General features: G+C 41.5%; 2 protein-coding genes across 4 annotated transcripts in view; both read right to left on the reverse strand.

Annotated features, from left to right (window-relative positions):
* Positions 1-128: 128 nt before the first annotated feature.
* LOC135549630 (mitogen-activated protein kinase 15-like) lies at positions 129-15,828 on the reverse strand. Of its 2 annotated transcripts, XM_064979777.1 has the most exons (15): positions 15,759-15,828; positions 15,345-15,496; positions 14,066-14,164; positions 13,759-13,788; positions 8,954-9,044; positions 8,116-8,246; positions 7,774-7,937; positions 7,426-7,565; positions 7,208-7,265; positions 6,714-6,851; positions 6,138-6,243; positions 5,560-5,911; positions 5,311-5,441; positions 2,757-2,909; positions 129-2,447 (listed from the first exon to the last, which is right to left on the reverse strand). In XM_064979777.1, exons 2-15 carry the CDS (start codon positions 15,411-15,413, stop codon positions 2,262-2,264), a joined length of 1,848 nt encoding a protein of 615 aa, XP_064835849.1. In that variant the 5' UTR covers positions 15,414-15,496; positions 15,759-15,828; the 3' UTR covers positions 129-2,261. The 2 variants fall into 2 exon arrangements, with proteins under 2 accessions (XP_064835849.1, XP_064835850.1); XM_064979778.1 differs by lacking the exon at positions 15,345-15,496.
* A 234-nt stretch (positions 15,829-16,062) lies between these two features.
* LOC135549632 (vacuolar protein sorting-associated protein 28 homolog) overlaps positions 16,063-23,156 on the reverse strand; it is a 7,959-nt gene continuing 865 nt past the window's right edge. For both annotated transcript variants that reach the window (XM_064979780.1, XM_064979779.1), the window contains exons 2-10: positions 22,664-22,729; positions 21,791-21,819; positions 21,588-21,625; positions 21,403-21,492; positions 21,135-21,240; positions 20,824-20,925; positions 18,073-18,126; positions 17,678-17,769; positions 16,063-17,235 (exon numbers count right to left, since the gene is read on the reverse strand). In XM_064979780.1, coding sequence (XP_064835852.1) covers positions 17,115-17,235; positions 17,678-17,769; positions 18,073-18,126; positions 20,824-20,925; positions 21,135-21,240; positions 21,403-21,492; positions 21,588-21,625; positions 21,791-21,819; positions 22,664-22,703 — 672 coding nt within the window. In that variant the 5' untranslated portion in view covers positions 22,704-22,729 and the 3' untranslated portion in view covers positions 16,063-17,114. The remainder of the gene's footprint in view (positions 17,236-17,677; positions 17,770-18,072; positions 18,127-20,823; positions 20,926-21,134; positions 21,241-21,402; positions 21,493-21,587; positions 21,626-21,790; positions 21,820-22,663; positions 22,730-23,156) is intronic.

Consider the following 23,156-nt stretch of genomic DNA (forward strand, 5'->3'; position numbering starts at 1 on the left):
ATATGACTAGAGTCATGTCTGAAACATTGATCCATACATTTGGGTGTGTCAGAATCAATACCTTATATTGAATTTAGTGGTGTGTACTGTACCATGCATACTTTAACAAATTAAATTCACAACTAAGATTAAAAATAAATAAATCATATTTTTATTATGAAACCACAGGTTTAATTTACATACATCCACTGTCAACATTTATTTTGCTGTGCATATTGAATACACCATTTTGCTATAAAGTATCTTGAATTTGCTTTCAAGGAAAGTAGTTAAAATAGCATTTATACACAACATACATTTTCTGTTTTACATATGTTCTACACATTTATTGCAAGACAGTCTTGACACAATATACAGTACAAAAAAAGTTTGGACACACCTATTAATTCAAGTTTTTTTTCAATTGCATTTTCTACATTGTACAATAATAGTGAAGACATCAAAACTATGAAATAACACATATGAAATCATGTGGTAACCAAAAACGTGTAAAACAAATCAAAATATATTTTATATTTGAAATTCTTCAAAGTAGTCACCCTTTGCCTTGATGACAGCTTTGTACACTGTTGGCATTCTCTCAACCAGCTTCAGGAGGTAGTCACCTGAAATGCATTTCAATTAACAGGTGTGCCTTGTTAAAAAGTTAATTTGTGGAATTTCTTTCCTTTTTAATGCATTTGAGCCAATAAGTTGTGTTGTGACAAGATAGAGGTGGTATACAGAAAGTAGCCCTATTTGGTAAAAGTACATATTGTGTCAAGAACAGCTCAAATAAGAAAAGAGAAATGACAGTCCATTACTTTAAGACATGAAGGTCAGTCAATGTGGAACATTTCAAGAACTTTAAAAGAATTTCAAGAACATCAAGTGCAGTCGCAAAAACCATCAAGTGCTATGATGAAACTGGCTCTCATGAGGACTGCCACAGGAAAGGAAGACCCACAGTTACCTCTGCTGCAGAAGATACGTTCATTAGAGTTAACTGCACCTCAGATTGCAGCCCAAATAAATGCTTCACAGAGTTGAACAGACACATCTCAATTTCAACTGTTCAGAAGAGATTGTGAATTGCTGCAAAGAAACCACTACTAAAGGACACCAATAAGAAGAAGAGACTTGGTTGGGTCAAGAAACACGAGCAATGGACATTAGACCGGTCTGATTAGTCCAAATTTGGTCTGATTAGTCCAAATTTCAGATTTTTGGTTCCAACTGCCATGTCTTTGTGAGATGCAGAGTAGGTGAACGGATGATCTCTGCATGTGTGGTTCCCACCATGAAGCATGGAGGAGGTGTGATGATGTGGGGGTGCTTTGCTGGTGACACGGTCTGTGATTTATTTAGAATTCAAGGCACACTTAAACAGCATGGCTACCACAGCATTCTGCAGAGATACGCCATGCCATCTGTTTTGTACTTAGTGGGATTATAATTTGTTTTTCAACAGGACAATGGCCCAACACACCTCCAGGCTGTGTAAGGGCTATTTGACCAAGAGAGTGAAGGAGTGCTGCATCAGATGACCTGTCCTCCACAATCACCCAACCTCAACCCAATTGAGATGGTTTGGGATGAGTTGGACCGCAGAGTGAAGGAAAAGCAGCCAACAAGTGCTCAGCGGGAACTCCTTCAAGACGGTTGAAAAAGCAAAGCATTCTAGGTGAACTTAGTTGAGAGAATGCCAAGAGTGTGCAAAGCTGTCATCAAGGTGGCTACTTTGAAGAATCTCAAATATAAAATATATTTTGATTTGTTTTACACTTTTTTGCTTAATACATGATTCCATATGTGCTATGCCATAGTTGGGATGTCTTCACTATTATTCTACAATGTAGAAAATAGTAAAAATAAAGAAAAACCCTTGAATGAGTAGGTGTGTCCAAACCTTTGACTGGTACTGTATATATTTACACCGGTATATCTGCTGTCCTCTAGTATAAAGCATTTCACTGTAAAAACCCTTGCAAATTTAGTTACATTAAGCTTAGGATCTACAGTTCCCATTTCCCAGCGAGTCATTATTTCACAAAGGAAGTGGGGCTAAGTTGATGGCATTTAATCATTGTCACATTTACTCTATGGATTTCCATGTCTCCATGGTTACTTCCAATCTGTACTGCTGAACTCCTAACTTTCGTCTCGCAATAATACTTCCTCCCCAAACATTCCACGAGCCTATATCTCCCTGTTCCCTGTCCCCTCGTCTATTGCCTGTCTGATGTCAGACAGTGTCCCATACATCCAGCATAGTGTGGTGGTTACTGTTGATACTTCATAAGGTTATCCAGCTCTGTCTTGTTGATGGTGCCATAGGCCTGAGAATAGCTGCCCAGTTTGGCACGGGGATCCCCGGCAGCCACCACATTGGCTTTACTCTGGAAAACCTTCTTACTGAACCTGGGAGGGGGCCGTGCCTCTCGTGTCTGAGACTGGGACCGCTGGTTCTTTGTTTAACCCCCAAAAATAACCAAATGGAGAGAAAATATGGGTTAGAGGGGGAGATCAACATTTTATGAGGGGGAATATGGGACAAGTCCTTTACATCAAAATTTAGGCTACAATGTAAAAACATATCACAGCCGGCAGCTGAGTTCCCTGCTCTCAACAGGGTGATGATGAAACATTGGAAAAGGATACATTACAGAAGATGATTCATGGCATTGGCATAAAGTCTTCTCAATAGTGGCAGCAGCAACAGTATATGAGATCATAGAGTATGAGTTTGTTAAAATAGCAGGGCAATGTCCACTCACCAGGCGTACAGAGGTGACACATATCCCTGAGGACACAGAGGGCTCGTCTCTGCGGACCAGTGGGTTGTTCTGGGGATGGGAGAGGGTCAGGGAGAAGGAACGGTTGTGGCTGACAGGTGCTGAGCGACCGCGCTGCAGAATCTGCTCCATAGACTAACAGATAGGAAAAGAGAGAGAGAGCGCAATAGAGCAAAAAAAGAGAGAGAAATTATTACAGAAAAATATCTCCATGCATGTATATTTTGCAGTGGACACTCAAAATAACTTGTTGTGCTGCATAGTGATCAACACAATGGCTCATAAATCTACAGTCTCTGTCTGTAATACACACGACTAACATGCTTGTCTATCCAGTAGTCTATATTTGAGACATTCAAGGTGCTAGCTGAAGGTTGCGTCAGTCTGAATGTATGGAATTGTGTGTAGTTTATTCTCTTGTATTTTGCTATGAACAAGTGATGCTGCAACTAATCACTGAAAGTCCTAGTACGAGGACCGAAGAGAAACTGATGATTTGCACAAACACGTCACGTACACACATACAGGTAACTTCCAAAATAAAGGAAACACCAACATAGTGTCTTCATAGGGTGTTGGGCCACCACGGACAAGAACAGCTTCAATGCACCTTGGCATAGATTCTACAAGTGTCTGGAACTCTATTGGATGGATGTGACACCATACTTCCACAAGAAATGTCATCATTTTGTGTTTTGTTGATGGTGGTGGAAAACGCTATCTCAGGCGCCACTCCAGAATTTTCCATAGGTGTTCCATTGGGTTTAGATCTGGTGACTGAGATGGCCATGGCATATGGTTTACATTGTTTTCATGCTCATCAAACCATTCAGTGACCACTCATAATACGTTTTTTGGGGGATGCTTATATTTTTCCTGTAACGCAAATGTGTTTTTTGCATATCCCAACTCCCCCCTGAGAAACCCGCAGGGAGTGGGATCATGACCAGGGTCACAATTGTCAAGCGGCTCTTGAGCAATTGGGGGTAAATGCCTTGCTCAAGGGCACAGCAGCAGGGTTTCACGTTGTCGGCTCCAGGATTTAAAACAGCAGATTTTTCGGTTACTGGCCCAACGCTCTAACCTTGAGGCTATACCTGCCACCCCGTGCCCTGTGGATGGGGACATTGTCATCCTATAGGGACATAGTCTTGATAGCCACATTTTTACAAGGTAAAAATCTGTCATTCTGCCCCTGAACAAGGCAGTTAACCCACTGTTCCCTGGTAGGCCGTCAATGTAAACAAGAACTTGTTCTTTTTTATTTTTTTATTTCACCTTTATTTAACCAGGTAGGCTAGTTGAGAACAAGTTCTCATTTGCAACTGCGACCTGGCCAAGATAAAGCATAGCAGTGTGAACAGACAACAACACAGAGTTACACATGGAGTAAACAATTAACAAGTCAATAACACAGTAGAAAAAAAAGAGAGTCTATATACATTGTGTGCAAAAGGCATGAGGAGGTAGGCGAATAATTACAATTTTGCAGATTAACACTGGAGTGATAAATGATCGGATGGTCATGTACAGGTTGAGATATTGGTGTGCAAAAGAGCAGAAAAGTAAATAAATATAAACACTATGGGGAAGAGGTAGGTAAAATTGGGTGGGCTATTTACCGATAGACTATGTACAGCTGCAGCGATCGGTTTGCTGCTCAGATAGCATTTGTTTGAAGTTGGTGAGGGAGATAAAAGTCTCCAACTTCAGCGATTTTTGCAATTCGTTCCAGTCACAGGCAGCAGAGAACTGGAAGGAAAGGCGTCCAAATGAGATGTTGGCTTTAGGGATGATCAGTGAGATACACCTGCTGGAGCGCGTGCTACGGGTGGGTGTTGCCATCGTGACCAGTGAACTGAGATAAGGCGGAGCTTTACCTAGCATGGACTTGTAGATGACCTGGAGCCAGTGGGTCTGGCGACGAATATGTAGCAAGGGCCAGCCGACTAGAGCATACAGGTCGCAGTGGTGGGTGGTATAAGGTGCTTTAGTAACAAAACGGATGGCACTGTGATAAACTTCATCCATTTTGCTGAGTAGAGTGTTGGAAGCTATTTTGTAGATGACATCGCCGAAGTCGAGGATCGGTAGGATAGTCAGTTTTACTAGGGTAAGTTTGGCGGCGTGAGTGAAGGAGGCTTTGTTGCGGAATAGAAAGCCGACTCGAGATTTGATTTTAGATTGGAGATGTTTGACTGAATTGCCTAGTTAAATAAAATAAAGAATTGCAATAATTAACTCAGGAAGCACCTGCTTTCAATATACTTTGTAGCCTTCATTTACTCAAATGTTTCCATTATTTTGGCAGTTACCTGTAGGTATTGTATTACGTCATGTATCTCAAGAGGATATAAAATAGGTGATTTATTCTGCAAATCCAACAATCTTTTTGAATTGTTGTTGATTATTGTTCCCTTGTTGCAGGTTGTATTGTATTTAACATGATCTGTTACGTCTGTTGTAACTAAACTCTTTCCTGGGACCTGAGTTTTTCCTATAACAACTCAGTTTTTCTTATGACAGTGGTACTTACAATGTTGCCGTTAGCGCCCTCTGCTGGCAGTACAGTTAAATTTTCAACACTCATCTGTTGCTCCAATTTCCTGCTGGCAGTACCAGAGCGAAAATAGTGAGGTGGTCCAGCCAGACTTCTAACAAAACCATCTGCATGAGAGAAATAGAAGACAAATACCATGAGAAAGAATGCGCCTGTCTGTATGAAGTGTGAAGGTGTGTGTGAATGTGAATGGTGGGGACCATATGCGTGTGTTCGTGTACTCACTGGCAACATGTGTGATGGGATTATAAGTAGTCTTTCCCATGACGGGGCTAGCTGCAGGGCTGGTATTCTCCAGGGCTGGCAGGATAGACACAGGTACTGGGGTGGGTATGGTGATAACTGGACGAGCAGCCTGGTGTTCAGTCTTATCATGAAGGGATTTAACCCAAAGGTCCCCTCCACCATCACCAGCCAGTGGGACTGGCTCCGGCCTGCCTTTGTTCTTCCCATTGGGCTTTTCCTTCCCATGGTCTCCACTGTCACACCCAGACCCAGAAACCGGCTCCTCTTTCTTCTTTGGTCTGGGCTGGATATTACATAGCATTCTCCTTGTGGTCCTCTTCTCTAGAATCATCTTTTCCACGGGACAGAGATAAAAGATGGATAGAGAAGACTGATTATAGATACTGTGCCTTTTTTCAGTCGTTAATAAAAATGTCTATTGTCATAATGCCTTGAAAGGAACTTGTTTCAAACTCTATTAGTAACTGTTCAACAATTGTCAGTAATGATCTACCCTAAGTCAACCAAACACAGAACACGAGACAGGTGTTCATCATCCTGCCTCCCCTCAGTATTACCTTGTACAGTTTGTTGCGGTACTGAACCACCGACAACTGGATATCATCATCCACAGGCAGGATCACGGCATGGTCCAGAACTGGCTCCTTGTCTGGGTTGTGGAATCTCCAGTTAAATTAACGGGAAAACACAAAGATTATGACATAACACAACACAAATAGAAAATAACAACATTGTTAAATCCAAGACTAGCACTACTCAGTAACATTGTAAAAGCAAAAAACGAACCAACATAGTGCAATAGTTTTAACCAGGGCCCAGGTCAAAGGAAGTGCACTATGTAGGAAACAGGGTGCCATTTGGGATGCAACAAATAACAGAAATGAACGGTATTAGCATCATTAAAGGATTCTAGCATTGTGACATATTGGCCTTTTGGTATATAATGCAATTTAGGTCAGCTTCCTTGCCCTTTGGGGTCTAGCCTGGGTTACTCTAAACTGCTGATTTAAAAGGGCGTTATACAATACATTTGACTGGACACGATTGATAACCAGCCTATAAAAACTTGTATAAAGCACATTGCACTGCATTTTAATGTATGAGATGTGCTGTATAAATAGATTAGATGTTACCTGGAGACGTAGAGGTGCTGCAGGGCCTGCTCAGCGGTCAGCCTCTTATCTGGGTTGAACACCAGCAGGCGACACACCAGGTCTAGGGCATCAGGGGGCACCGACGGCTGCAGAAGGTCCTCTAGAGGCACCTGGGGCCTGGCCACGCAGGCAGACAAATACAGACAGCAGCACTGTGAATAAATCAAGAGCTTGCAACTATATGGTTCTATCTGCAAAAAGTTGATTATGAGATAATTGGCTTTAACGTTCCGAACCCTCATTGGTTTGAATGGTGTTAGCAACTTTTATTTTGCATTAATTTGAACTTAACAGCACCAATTGGGGGTATTTAGAGTACTATATAGGTAGTTAACTTTGAATAGAACAAGGCAATATCAATAACTATATTTTGACAAAACTGCAGATAGAGCCTTATAGTCTCAAGCTCTCGAAATGTCTAGACACCTTTATATAGACATATTTACTTCTGTAGGACTTCCGCTATGACTTACCTCAGTAGCATCCTCTGAATCACAGAGGCACCATACTCAGATCTGATCGAAAGGACGTCTGAAAAGAAAATCACATATCACTACTGAAGTAATGATCAGTTGGTCAGTTAACTTGGTCAGTTAGAGGCATAAAAGCTTGATTCCACCACTAGTGCTCAACAAGCAAATAGCACACTAGCAGTTTTCTGTGAACTGTGCAGCCAGGAATGAATACTCACCCTCTGGGCTAGGGTATGGAATGGCACTCATGATTTTTTCTATCTGGTTGATGGTGGAGGTTCCAGGGAAAAGGGGCTTCCCAAGCAGCATCTCTCCTAGGATACAACCTATACTCCACATGTCTACACCCTTTGTGTACCTATAGGAGAAATCAAAGTATTTCAGTGATTTCACATGCACTGACAAGTTTCTGCAAGAATACTTACCTTCCCATTGGGTGCATTATTTGATAAGAAACCCAAGTTAACACGAAATCAAGAAAACAGTTCACTCTTTCAGATCTATTCAAGCCTGAAGAAATGGCTCAGTTTATTGAGAAACTAAAGCAGGTCCCAGTGCATGTGTACCTTGAGGAGCCCAGCAGGATCTCAGGAGGTCTGTACCACCGCGTCGCCACATACTCTGTCAGCGCCGGGTTCCCAGCATCCTCCTGGATCTGGTAGAGAGATCTCGCTAAACCGAAGTCACACAGCTTCACAAAGCAATCCGTGTCAAGCAGAATATTGGACGGCTGTGGGAAGAGGAATGCAAATTCAATAATGTCATCCAAATAGTTTTTCCTCCAGAAAAAGAAGAATTGGATAGCGTCACCCATACTGGTGGCACCAGCACATCTGCAAATGCAATAATGTCATATTCTCAATATGCACACTTCTTAGTACACTGGCAATTTAAACATTGTACTGTACCTTCTGGTCTCTGTGGATGACATTGCCTGAGTGCAGGTATTTGGTGGCCTTGAGGAGTTGATGCATGACATAGCGTTTATGGATGTCTTTCAGCAGGTTGCCTTTCTTTATCACCGCATGCAGGTCGGTGTCTGCAACACACAGGTGGTAAAAACACTAATAACCAACAGGAATCATTCAGCATTGAACATTCATCCATACCACACTCAGAATAATGTCACCTTTCAATAAAACACTCAATGAATAACAAACCAGACACGTCACGTTTCCCATAAACAATCTGCACACTCCTGCAGTGCCCCAAAATTAGCCAGGGTTGGACAAAGGAGGCATTTTCCATGGTGGGGTGTGCCAGGGAAAACATGTGCCGTGATGTTGGCCCACACTCAGAGATTAGCCTGCAGAGATCAGAGAGCAGTCCAATGTGTGGACTCAGCAGGCATCGCAGGCAGCCAAGAGGAGAAGAGCCCTCCCCTCTCACACCTCCCTCTGGTGCCAGGTTTAAACTGCTGCATAACCTTGCAGCTTGCCTGCCTGACTGCCTACATTCTTTCTGTGTTGTTATTTCATAATGGCTGACCTCATCAATGTATTACAAAGTAGGTGGAAAATAATAAATACAGTGGAAATGCCCTGAAAATGTATTTTATTGGGTATCAGGGTGATTTTGACCATCAAGAGTCATCGATGCAAGCATCTTGCATGTATATCTGTTATTATTAATAGGCATGTAATATTATATAGCGTACGACCATTTCACAAATCACCACAATCCTGAAGTCAACCGACAGAAGATTCAAAATGGATGTCGATAGACAATCCACATAAGAGTCCTCACCCATGTATTCAAAGACCAGGTAAATATCGTTATCATTTTGAGCTCTGATGACGTTCAGCAGTTTGATGATGTTGGCATGATCTCCAAATTCCTGCAGGGAGAAATACATAACTGTTTGAAAAAGACACAAGCATGCACACACAGTCCTCAAAGACCACCGTAAATTAATTAAAACAATATTATGACCGAACATGCCCCCATTCACATCGAAGGGGCTGTAGTGGAGCGGGTAGAGAGTTTCAAGTTCCTTGGTGTCCACATCACTAACAAACTATCATGGTCCAAACAAACCAAGAAAGTTGTGAAGAGGGCACAACAACACCTTTTCCCCCTCAGGAGACACAAGATTTGGCATGAGTCCCCAGATCCTCAAAAAGTTTTACAGCTGCACCATCGAGAGCATCCTGACCGATTGCATCACCGCCTGGTATGGCAACTGCTCGGCATCCGACCTTAAGGCGCTTCAGAGGGTACTGCGTACAGCCCAGTACATCACTGGGGCCAAGCTTCCTGCCTTCCAGGACCTACAGTACCAGTCAAAAGTTTGGACACACCTACTCATTTGTGGGAATTTTCTTTATTTGTACTATTTTCTACATTGTAGAATAATAGCGAAGACATCAAAACTATGAAATACCACAAACGGAATCATGTAGTAACCGAAAAAGTGTTATACTTTTTTTTTTAAACAAACCCTTTGCCTTGATGACAGATTTGCACACTCTTGGTATTCTCTCAACCGGCTTTCTATTAATGTTTTTATATAACCTTTATTTAACTAGGAAAGTGAGTTAAGAACAAATTCTTATTTAGAATGACAGCCTACCCTGGCCAAACCCTAACCCGGACAATGCTGGGCTGGGCCAAGCCAATTGTGTGCCACCCTATGGGACTCCCAATCACAGCCAGTTGTGATACAGCCTGGAATTGAACCAGGGTTTGTAGTGATGCTTCTAGCAATGAGATGCAGTGCCTTAGACCGCTGCGCCACTCGGGAGCCCAAGGCTTCATGAGGGCAGTCACCTGGAATGCATTTCAATTAACAGGTGCGCCTTGTTGAACATTAATTTGTGGAATTTCTTTCCTTCTTAATGCGTTTGAGACAATCAGTTGTGTTGTGACAAGGTAGGGGTGGCATACAGAAGATAGCCCTATTTGGTGAAAGATCAAGTCCATATTATGTCAAGAACAGCTCAAATAAGTAAAGAGAAATGACAGTCCATCATTACTTTAAGACATGAAGGTCAGTCAATCTGCAACATTTCTAGAATTTTGAACGTTTCTTCAAGTGCAGTCGCAAAAACCATCAATCCCTATGATGAAACTGGCTCTCATAAGGACCGCCACAGGAAAGGAAGACCCAGAGTTACCTCTGCTGCAGAGGACAAGTTCATTAGAGTTAACCGCACCTCAGATTGCAACCCACATAAATGCTTCACAGAGTTCAAGTAACAGACGCATCTCAACATCAACTGTTCAGAGGTGACTGTGTAAATCAGGCTTTCATGGTCGAATTGCTGCAAAGAAACCTTTACTAAAGGACACCAATAATAAGAAGAGACCTGCTTTGACCAAGAAACATGAGAGATGGACATTAGACTGGTGGAAATCTGTCCTTTGGTGATGAGTCCAAATTTGAAATTTTTGGTTCTAACCGGCAAAAAGGTGGCTACTTTGAAGAATATTAATCTAAAATATATTTGAAAATATAAGACTTTTTTGGTTACTACATGATTCCATATGTGTTATTTCATAGTTTTGATGTCTTTACTATTATTCTACAATGTAGAAAATAGTAAAAAATTAAGAAAAACCCTTCAATGAGTATGTGTCCATACTTTTGACTGGTATTGTATATACTAGGTGGTGTCAGAGGAAGGTCTAAACATTTTTCTAAGACTCCAGTCACCAAAGTAATAGGCTGTTCTCTCTGCTACCACATGGCAAGCGGTACCAGAGTGCCACGTCTTGGTCCAAAAGGCTCCTTAACAGCTTCTACCCCTAAGCCATAAGACTGCTGAACAATTAATCAAATGGCCACCCAGACTATTTACATAGACCCCCACAGCCCCTTTGTTTTTACACTGCCGCAACTTGCTGTTTATTATCTATGCATAGTCACCTTACTCCTACCTACATGTACAAATGACCTTGATTAATCTGTATTACCGCACATGAACTCGGTACCAGTACCCTATGTATATAGCCACATTATTGTTATTTTATTGGTACTTTTTAAACTTTAGTTTATTTAGTAAATATTTTCTGAACTCCATTTTCTTAAAACTGCATTCATTGTTGGTTAAGGGCTTGTAGTAAGCATTTGATGGTAAAGTCTACACCTGTTGTATTTGGTGCATGTGACAAATAAAATGTGATTTGGTTTGACTACAAAAGGGAGAATCTTCTTAGGGATGGTGGCATAACAGTCTAGATGGTGTTGGGATGGGTCAATGTTGAAATGCTATGTGATGTAAACCATCCAGAGACTGGGGTGCCAGTGTTTCTGTGGGAGATAGTATACAGCCTTATTATAGACACTCACGCACAGCTTAAGGCCCTGGCCTCTGTTTTCCCTGGCTGGAGTGGATGGTGGAGACTGGAGACCGATAAAAGCGGACCACACTGTTTGCTTGTCCTGTGTGACCAGTTTTCTATCCACTTTCATGAGGACAGAATATATGGTCACCATCTGAATGATTAACTAAGCACCAAAATCACACAGCAAACTTTCCTCAATACTGTTAGTAGTCTCTTTAAATATCCTTAAGAGTCTATTGACGCACCCATGCATCAATCGAAATAACATAAGAAAAGAAATCTCCCATCAACATCCATCTGTTTAAGCTAGAACTATATTTTTGTGCATGGGCTGTGGCTCAATCCACTGCATCCACCTATGTCGGCCTTCTGCATCTGAGATGGAAGGCAGTAGTGTAAAGTACTTAAGTAGAAATACTTTAAAGTACTACCTAAGTCGTTTTTTGGGGGGGGGGTGTCGGTACTTTACTATTTATATTTTTGACAACTTTCACTTCACTACATTCCTAATGAAAATAATATACTTTTTACTCCATACATTTTCCCTGACACCCAAAAGTACTTGTTCAATTTTGAATGCTTAGCAGGAAGGAAAATGGTCAAATTCACACACTTATCAAGAAAACATCCCTGGGTCTACTTCTTCTTATCTGGGGGACTCACTAAACACAAATGCATTGTTTGTAAATTATGTCTGAGTGTTGGTGTTTGCCCCTGGCTAACCGTAAGAAAATATATTAATACTTTTGATACTTAAGTACATTTTAACGATTTCATTTACTTTGATACTTAAGTATATTTAAAACTCCAAAACGTTTTGACTTTTACTCAAGTACTATTTTATTGGGTGATTTTCACTTTTACTTGAGTCATTTTCTATTAAGGTATCTTTACTTTTACTCAATTATGACAATTGGGGTACTTTTTGGAAGGTGGCCAGGCTACAGCGGTGTTTGTCAGACCACGAGACATTCCGAAAATTGATCTTCTCACTAAAACATCTGTAGTGTCCGAACGGTTTGGCTCAACTAATAATGAACCAATCTATGGAAAGATGAGATTCCCATGAACACGATGGAGTTCTCAGTTTTGCTGTACGACCCCCACAAGTGTCACGGGACTCGTCTGAACGTTGGGCTACTGAATGGTGCAGCGGTCTAAGGCACTGCATCTCAGTGGGCGGTGCACAATTGGCCCAGCATCGTCTGGGTTAGGCCGTCATTGTAAATAAGATTTTTTTCTTAACTGACTTGCCTAGATAAATGAAAAAGGTAACCTGGTACCGGTTCTATCTTTAAATGGAAGTATGGAGGTAGTTTTGTGCAAATAAAAAAGAAGGTTTAAATATGTGTCCAAAAAACAAAAATGTTTCCTGAGCTTTCTTATATCTCCTTTTTGACTGTTTGTTTTGTCATTTATGAATGTGTTATTCAATGTGCTTCTATGGGCTATAGCAGTAAAGGCCAAATTCTATATTTTGTCAAACCAATTTTTGTATATATTTGTTTTACACCGACAAGGGTCCTAAAATTCTAAATCAAATTGCTAAATTATCCACCATCTTAAAATAATTCCATATGTTAGTTTAGATATGGCACACCCCACCCCCCAGAATAACTCAACAGAACTGTCTCTGTCACATTAGCATAGGGAATGATCAGTTTACACATTAATTTAAAACCATGCCATAAACATTTTAGTGTCCATTTTGTTATCCATAATCTCTCGTGGACAGACTATGTTGACGTGAGATTTTTGGTTCTAGCTTGCCTATGTTATTCACAACTTTAGATACATCAGTTCAACACTTGGCAGGGTCTAATCAGCATTAGGGACTCTTCCTGAAGAGCAGGAGCCATCTGGTGTTTACATTACGGTATGCAAGCACGGCCCCAGTTTCCACAGCAACAGGACCATTCCACTCTGGCTGTGTTGCTGGCTGCAGGCTGCGCTTGTGCTCCCTTCAAACGAAACTCACTTCAACTTTCCATTTGTTGTTAATATAACCGGTGTGAAATGGCTAGCTAATTAGCGGTGCGCGCTATTAGCGTTTCAATCGGTGACATCACTTTCTCTGAGACCTTGAAGTAGTTGTTTCCCTTGCTCTGCAAAGGCCATGGCTTTTGCAGAGAGATAGATAACAATGTTTTGTGGGAGACCGTTGTTGATGTGTTCAGATGGTCCCTGGTTCGAGCCCAGGTTGGTGAAAGGAGAGGGACGTAAGCAACACTATTACACTAACTGATATAGGTATTCATTCTTACCTGAAGAAACATTATTTCTCTGAATGTCCGCTGTTGAGAAAAAAACATTGTGACAAGTCAATCTTAATTGACAATCTATTTAATCATTTACAACAACAAAAATAACACGCAAGCTGTTTGAGAACCCCTGGCTGTTACAGTATTTAATAAAATTATAATTAGATATAGTCAAGGTTGTTGAACAGAGTCTTCTTTGGTATGCTCCAGAAACCTGCACTACATATACAGTATTAAGGTTATACCTCTGTAGCTACACCTTGTTAGTGGCAGACAATGTAAATGACCAATATCATCATGTATCACAAACCTGGGCATCAGTCCTATTCCTGAAGGCATCAAATATTTTCTTAACAGCCACAACTTCTCCTGTCTGCCTGTCCACAGCCTTCCATACAATCCCATATGCCTGGACACAGATAAAGGAATATAAAACTGTTAGTGAATCATTATAAGGATTAACGGTTAAACAAACTGCTACAAGACTGCAGTTGAGCCCCAAGAGAAACTAAAACCACAATATGAAAACAGACAGTGAAGTAGAGTGGAGAGTAAGGAAAGACAACACGTTCTAGAGACACATTACTAAGCACTTTTAGAGTCAGCAGCACATCGAGGAGAGGTGACTGGTTATGACGATGGGTCCCCCGACAGACAGCCCAGTGCTGAGCTGAGAGAACACATGATCAGGTTCACTAGACACTGGTCCCTCTGTGGCCAGTCCCACCTGGCGTCAATGGCATCCTGCTTAACAAGCAAAGCAAGGCTTACTTTAATATTATCAGACGGAACGAAAAGTGGAGAAATAGGGGTTGTCAAGGAAGACTTTCTTACATGTTGACAAATTACTGTCTTGGAACTTATGATTGTATTCTTGGTATTGTAACCTGGGAATAGTGCCCAAACACATTATTTTCTTGGGTCAAATTAAACTGTAGTTAACTGTTAACAAGTGTAATATAACCGTTGTCCTCCCCTCAAGGGAATATTAGTTAGCATCTGTATGATGTATCTACATGACTCAACAGTGTCCCAGGTTTACCACCTGGCACTATACAATTCAGGGATTGATCTAGCCTCCCGGATGCTTATAACACATGGCGAGAAACTCTCTTCTTGGTTTGTCAAAGGGAATGAAGGCAGAGATTCCATTATTCTATGTCTGGGGAAAAACAAAACAAAAGCTTTGGACTCTGAAGTCACTGATTTTTCTATTTCCCTAGTATCAAAGTCTACTGAGCTGGCTGAAAGAAACAGCTTGTTCTGAAAAAGTAGACAATCCTCTAGCTTATGACATCATTATTCAAAGGAACTTTAATTCTGGGGAATTGTAAAAAAAATTCTTCATGGAAAGACTGGGGAAGAAAAACTGAAATGTAGCAATGTGTGCAATTGAAAGTAATTTATTGATTATTCATTTAAAATACATTTTCAAAACCGACAGAAAACGTAAACTAATTGCTTTTTGTAGCTACTATTATTGTTTGACAGCAGCGTGCAATACAGCTGTCATTCATAAATTCGACCTTCTTCCCAACAAATAACTTTTCACAGAACTATAAAAACCGGAGACAGCCTAGATTGCTTACCCCCTTTCCAAGTCTTCTTTGTATTTCATATTTCATGGAAATATGATCCTCCACCTCTGTGACGTTCATCCTTATTCTTTGTTTAGATAACTCTATGCAATGTTTCTCATGCCTTAATTACAATGTAACAGTCTCAGCCCCAAGTTGAAATTCTGCAAAGAAAAGTTTGATCATGAACGTTCTGAAAACATGTGATTCAAGGTATCAACTTCTTGGAGCTGGAATCTTCACCACCCTTTCGTTTGAATGAGTTAAATATAAAACACGTGATTTTAGCTAGCTTTGTTGTTTAGCAGCCAGCAGCATGCAAGCTATTCGCTTTGAACTTCTGAGCTAATGTTGAATGATTACTGATCAATCAGTCGTTGCCCACCGATACATTAATTCACAAATATATCCCTAAAATAAAATTACCCATGGTCTCCTTTGAAAGCACTGAAAAGGTCCGGTTCAAGGATATCAGCGACAGTCAATGGTGGTTTGCTGCTGGATAGAAAAAAAGCATATCGGGTTCTTTTTGTAATTGTTTGTTGTCCTGGAGACGCATCTTTGGGGCTGAACCCGTTCGCGACCGCTTTTAAAGGAGCCGTATTCTTTATTTTCTTAACCGAATGTCTTATCAATATGTCCAAGATACAAAGCAAAAGGTGCAATGAATAACCATAGAATTCACACATTAATGTTAAAACATGATTAAAGGCGAAGGCGTACACCAAAGTTGGAGGTAGATTTTTTATTTTTATTTCAAAAAAAAAAAAAGATGTTACATGCTTTTTTAAATTCAAAGTTGCATTATTTACAATGATAAATCTTAATAAATATGCTCTCCCTAATTATAATCGAGGGGTGAAACACATTTAGTCAGCATCCCAAAATGAAGAGAGAATTCTATGAATCCACCTGTCTCCATTGCCAACCTGATGTGGCCAAACCCTCACATCTAAAGAAAAGCTTAATTATGCACATTAACTGAAGTAGAAGTACTACTATGATATTTTACTCAAATCAAATGAGAAAAACAAAGCCATTGACGACAGCCACATTTCCTTCACCAGAGTGTTTCAACATAATCATCAATAAGGGTGCATTACATACAACTCATATGTGAACCAAGTTAACCTAACCATCTGTTACAACTGGAGTTAAAGTAATAACCTCTACACAAGTACAACTGTCTCGGAGTGCAGATAACAGGGTAACAGCAATATACTGGATTTCACCCAAAAATTGCAGTTTGTTCTTTTCTAAATGTTATTTCCATCACTTGTCAAGAGATTCTCCATCCCTTGTCAAGCCAACCAAACGTCTTAAACCACCTCCGGTCACATTATGTTTTACGTCTCGTCTTCAGCTAAAGTGACTTATAAAGGGATCAGACTCACTGGGCCTTGTGTTGATGTTTCAAACCCAGTAGTAAACATGGTTCTACGTAGATTCAAGAATGCAGGCTGATACAAGCAGCCTTAACACAGTACACCGTCACTCAGACTGGAGAACTACAACTCAACAAGGCATCCAACTGAACAGGAAGACCACCCCACTAGGCAAGGCCACCGCACTGGATACTGCCAAGGGTCTAGGTTAGAGTTCAAAGGAGAAGACAGACAGATAGATACTGTACCAAAGATGGGAGGAAAAATATATACTATTCAATGGAATAATACAAAGCACAAACAGGGGTGATGACTTCGGAGATGTGTAGAGGAGAGGAGGAAGGGGTTGTACAATGATATAAGAAAGGTGACAACAGTCCTGGATGATGTGGGTAGATTAGGAGGAGTGTAAGAAGCGGTTGAAGGCATTGTAGGCTGACTCCAGGTCAAACAGCATCTGGCGAACCTGGGAGTCATCCAGCTCATCAGAGGCTGACATGCTGCTGAGAGTGGTCAACCTACAGAGGAGAACAAGTAACTCTTTAGCTTCTGAATTACTATACTATTTAACTAGGCAAGTCAGTTAAGAACAAATTCTTATTTACAATGACGGTCTACCCCGACCAAACCCTAATCTGGACGGGCCAATTGTGCACCGCCATATGGGACTCCCAATCACGGCCGGTTGTGATGCAGCCTGGAATCAAACCAGGGTCTGTAGTGACACCTCTAGCACTGAGATGCAGTGCCTTAGACCGCTGCGCCACTCGGTGTTAGTGTTAAGCCTACTTCGTCATTCTTAGACAACAAGAGCCGGTTTCCCGAACACAGATTAAGCCTAGTTTAAAGAGCATGGTCAATGAGGATTCTCCATTGAATGTGCTACTTAGTCTAAGACTAGGCTTAACCTGTGTCGGGGAAACCAGCCCCTTAATGTGTTTAAATGAGGTACATCTTTACCAGAGGCTGACTTTGTCCTTGGCCTCATTGTCTGGGGGCATGTTGCTCATTCTGTTCATGGTCTCCATCAGCTCTCTCAGGTCTGGTTGGATCTGAACAATTCAAACCAATTAATCAGTTAGTCAATCAAACATAGGGCCTGGTGTAGTTCCTTTACCTGACAAGTTATATGGCTGCGTTTACACAAGCAGCCCAGTTCTGAACTTTTGTCCAATCAGATCAGATATTTTGCTAATAAATGGTATTTTGACCAATCAGATTTTTTGCCAATAAACATGCAAAATATTCAAATTAGGCTATGTAGCCTATAAATAGGGACCCCTAGGTTTTCCCAGATCTAATTATAGGTGATATGTTAATGTTCATTGTCATTTATCTCAGTCCGATCTATTTACCTCATCCATGGCCCGGATCTCCAGACGTAGCTTGTCCATCACAGTGATAAAGAGCTGGGGATAAGAGAGGAGAAACAGAGACAGAGGGCAAAAATGTTTGACTGACTATTTCACCATCTGTCAGCAACCTGAAATTTACTGCAGCACAAGCATACTCTTTAAAATGTGTGGTCCAATCAGTCCAAGCCTATCAACGAGTGAGCGTTATGTGTCCTATGATGCCTGTATATCAAGTAGTTCCTCTCTGTTCAGCGGCCCTGTCGGATATTGGCATGATTGATGTGGGATGCAATTTGCTGTGGCACTTAAATCAAATAAAATGTTCTTATTTGTCACATACACATGGTTAGCAGATGTTAATGCAAGTGTAGCGAAATGCTTGTGCTTCAAGTTCCGACAATGCAGTAATAACCAACGAGTAATCTAACCTAACAATTTCACATCAACTACCTTATACACACAAGTGTAAAGGGATGAATAATATGTACATAAAGATATATGAATGAGTGATGGTACAGAACGGCATAGGCAAGATGCAGTAGATGGTATCGAGTACAGTATATACATATGAGATGAGTAATGTAGGGTATGTAAACATATAAAAGTGGCATTGTTTAAAGTGGCTAGTGATACATTTTTTACATCAATTTTTCCAATATTAAAGTGGCTGGAGTTGAGTCAGTATGTTGCCAGCAGCCACTCAAAGTTAGTGGTGGCTGTTTAACAGTCTGATGGCCTTGAGATAGAAGCTGCTTTTCAGTCTCTCAGTCCCTGCTTTGATGCACCTGTACTGACCTCGCCTTCTGGATGATAGCGGGGTGAACAGGCAGTGGCTCGGGTGGTTGTTGTCCTTGATGATCTTTATGGCTTTCCTGTGACATCGGGTGGTGTAGGTGTCCTGGAGGGCAGGTAGTTTGCCCCCGGTGATGCGCTGTGCAGACCTCACTACCCTCTGGAGAGCATTACGGTTGTGGGCTGAGCAGTTGCCGTACCAGGCGGTGATACAGCCCGACAGGATGCTCTCGATTGTGCATCTAACAGTTTGTGAGTGCTTTTGGTGACAAGCCAAATTTCTTCAGCCTCCTGAAGTTGAAGAGGCGCTGCTGCACCTTCTTCACCACGCTGTCTTTGTGGGTTGACCAATTCAGTTTGTCCATGATGTGTACGCAGAGGAACTTAAAACTTACTAACCTCTCCACTACTGTCCCATCGATGTGGATAGGGTGGTGCTCCCTCTGCTGTTTCCTGAAGTCCACGATCATCTTTGTTTTGTTGACGTTGAGTGTGAGGTTATTTTCCTGACACCACACTCCGAGGGCCCTCACCTCCTCCCTGTAGGCCTTCTCGTCGTTGTTGGTAATCAAGCCTACCACTGTAGTGTCGTCTGCAAACTTGATGAGTTGGAGTCGTGCATGGCCACACAGTCGTGGGTGAACAGGGAGGACAGGAGAGGGCTCAGAACGCACCCTTGTGGGGCCCCAGTGTTGAGGATCAGCGGGGTAGAGATGTTGTTACCTACCATCACCACATGGGGGCGGCCCGTCAGGAAGTCCCATACCCAGTTGCACAGGGCGGGGTCGAGGCCCAGGGTCTCAAGCTTGATGACGAGTTTGGAGGGTACTATGGTGCTAAATGCTGAGCTGTAGTCGATGAACAGCATTCTCACATAGGTATTCATTTTGTCCAGATGGGTTAGGGCAGTGTGGTTGCATCGTCTGTGGACTTATTGGGGTGGTAAGCAAATTGGAGTGGGTCTAGGGTGTCAGATCGGGTGGAGGTGATATGGTCCTTGACTAGTCTCTCAAAGCACTTCATGATGACGGAAGTGAGTGCTACGGGGCGGTAGTCGTTTAGCTCAGTTACCTTAGATTTCTTGGGAACAGGAACAATGGTGGCCCTCTTGAAGCATGTGGGAACAGCAGACTGGGATAAGGATTGATTGAATATGTCCGTAAACACACCAGCCAGTTAGTCTGCGCATGCTCTGAGGACGCGGCTGGGGATGCCGTCTGGGCCTGCAGCCCTGCGAGGGTTAACACGTTTAACTGTTTTACTCACGTCGGCTGCAGTGAAGGAGAGTCCGCAGGTTTTGGTAGCGGGCCATGTCAGTGGCACTGTATTGTCCTCAAAGCGAGCAAAGAAGTTGTTTAGTCTGTCTGGGAGCAAGACATCCAGGTCCGCGACGGGACTGGTTTTCTTTTTGTAATCCGTGATTGACTGTAGACCCTGCCACATACCTCGTGTCTGAGCCGTTGAATTGCGACTCTACTTTGTGTCTCTACTGACGCTTAGCTTGTTTGATTGCCTTGCGGAGGGAATAGCTACACTGTTTGTATTTGGTCATGTTTCCGGTCACCTTGCCCTGGTTAAAAGCAGTGGTTCGCACTTTCAGTTTCACGCGAATGCTGCCATCAATCCACGGTTTCTTGTTTGGGTACGACAGTTGCTGTGGGTACAACATCGCCGATGCACTTGCTAATAAACTCGCTCACCGAATCAGAGTAGTCATCAATGTTGTTTGACGCAATGCGGAACATATCCCTTAAGGGCGCACCAACACAGTGTTCTGGGACGAGCCAGAGAATGATTCAAATTAAGAAAATGACTTAATGCTGAAACAGAATGCACTTTATTATTCAATCTATATGGGGCTGTAAAAGGCTTCAATGTTGGCCAAAAGCTCAAAGTGAACAAAGGGATTGAAATCACTCAGTCAGTGTTTAATGTCATGGGCATTGCGAAGAGACCTACCGATACGATATCTGCAATACAGCGATTCAGGTTGCCCTTGTCATCCTTGATGGTGATTGGTCGATCCTCCTTGATTCTCTCCATGGCTAGCGGGCAGTCAAGCTAACATAAAAGAGAAGGGAGAGGAGAACAACATATGAAATAACCCAATTTACTCATATTCAGATATTGTTCTATTGTTCAGCAGCCCGCAGAGTTGCCTAAAGCACTTATACATCTGGGATCAGCCACTATGCGTTACAGTCAGTGGATTACATCTTCTATCTGCAAGACCGGCACTACTCAAAGCAGTGTGACTGATATAAACTCACTCTGTACTTCCTGCAGAAGTCATCGATAGAACCCACGTCAGATCCCTGGACCTGTTTGAAAGCAGCCTTGTATTGCACCAGCAGCCTGGAGCAAGCAGCCGTGTACCTGACAGAAACACACAGTAATCAATCTCATAACAGATTTTCAAACTCTAATGTTGAAACAACCTCATACATATACAGACAATATTTTTTAACACACACACACACACACCTTTATTTACAGTCCATGACACATGCGTACACAACCAGTGAAGTGTAAACTCACTCATTAGGGGTCACACAGTCTTTGATGTAAGCTTTCTCCAGGGCCTGAAGTGTCTTCACCACAGCAAACAGCTCTGCCATGTTGTCAAACCTTGATTAATACAAGCACAATGCTCAATGTTAACATTTAACCTACATGGATTGTGAATAGCTTATATTATTAATTTACAGTCAATGTACACTTACTTCTCTCGTTCTCTTGCATTCTTGTACAATTTTACTTCCTAAAAAAACAGAAAACTGTATTATTTTTTCTTTCTGGTAAAATGCAGGTACAAAAAGCAGGTAACAGCAGGAAACTCACAGCCAAATTAAATATCTAAAAGAGCTCCACCAAATATGCCACAAGAAGCAATTATGCAAACCCTACAAAACTCCACACCACTTACCTCATACAATTCAGGTTTATTGGCAGGAGCTATAATGAAGAGAAATATAAAAGTATAACAGTTACAGATGCTTTATAAGACAAGCACATTTCTGATGATCATGTCTATAAAGTGCATATTTTATTTGAACCTTTATTTAACTGCAGAACAAATTCTTATTTACAATGACGGCCTAGGAACAGTGACTGCCTTGTTCCAGGGCAGAACGACAGATTTTTACCTTCAATCTAGCAACCTTTCGGTGACTGGCCCAACGCTCTAACCACTAGGCTACCTGCCACCCCATCTGTGACTACTTCAAGGCAAACTTGAAAGTTCCAATGCAGCAGTTTTTATCTCAATATCAAATAATTTATGGGTAACAATTAAGTACCTTATCGTGATTGCTTTCAATTAAAATGCCAAAAAATAATAATAATAATAATTCTCAAGCAATAATTGTGCTTGGACTTTCTGGGTGTGGTCTGAGTGCAGAGGCAAAAACATAAAATGTGTTGTTATTGGCAGAGTTTGGGAACTATTTCTTATTAGTCTATTAACTAATTTACTGGCCAAAACTCGATCCCACCAAAATAGGCAGAAATTTCAGGTATTTTCAAACAGCTCTTACCCTAAAAGGGTATTTTCATCATTTTCACAGTATTACTCCAACCTCAGTGTGGATATATAAAATACAGGAAAATTGTGTTTCTGACTGCACGAGGCCTTCAATATATAATAACATATGCCATTTCACAGACAGTCGCTTTGGATAAAAGTGACTAAATCATGCATGCATACATTTGATGTATGGGTGGTCCCAGGAATCGAACCCAATTCTCTGCCATTGCAAGAGCCATGCTCTACCAACTGAGCTACAAAGGACCAACTTACCTCCTCCCATACCTCCCGTGACAGGTATTCCGTGAAACATAGTGAATGCTGCTCTCACAACTTGATCTATTAAAAGAAATACATGTTAACACAAATCTATTTAAAATTCTTCAGTTACAGTATAAACAGTGTTGACAGCTAGGAAGGTCAGACAAACCAATAGCTAAGAGTTGGAGGATGACATCAGTAAGTGAACAACCGCCAATTAAAATACATATCAAAGTCAATTAATTGACTAAACTGTGGCTGTAACGTTACAGATCTGTCATGTTAGCTAGCTAGCTGCTGTCACTACAGCAAGAGAGAAAAAAAGCAGGAAGAAGACCTCTCTTAGATTGTAAACACGTAATGTAGCTTAGCTAGCTAACTACATGTTGCTAAATTAGTGGTGAATTCATCTCATTACAGATATTGGCAAGGGCCTTGACAAGATGAATAGATATCAACAACAACTTTCGAAACTGATGATATCCATTATGAAAAATAAGCTAGC

Source organism: Oncorhynchus masou, chromosome 12 (genome assembly GCF_036934945.1).
Source record: "Oncorhynchus masou masou isolate Uvic2021 chromosome 12, UVic_Omas_1.1, whole genome shotgun sequence".
Classification (NCBI taxonomy): Eukaryota; Metazoa; Chordata; class Actinopteri; order Salmoniformes; family Salmonidae; genus Oncorhynchus; species Oncorhynchus masou.

Bases quoted from the DNA above. Each gene is read 5' to 3' on its own strand.
- LOC135549630 (XM_064979777.1), bottom strand. From the start codon at position 15,413: ATGAACGTCACAGAGGTGGAGGATCATATTTCCATGAAATATGAAATA. The intron at 7,566-7,773 runs GTACACATGCAC...TTTCTCCTATAG, and splicing joins ATCCTGCTGGGCTCCTCAAG to GTACACAAAGGGTGTAGACA. The intron at 5,912-6,137 runs GTAATACTGAGG...CCCGTGGAAAAG, and splicing joins ACCGCAACAAACTGTACAAG to ATGATTCTAGAGAAGAGGAC.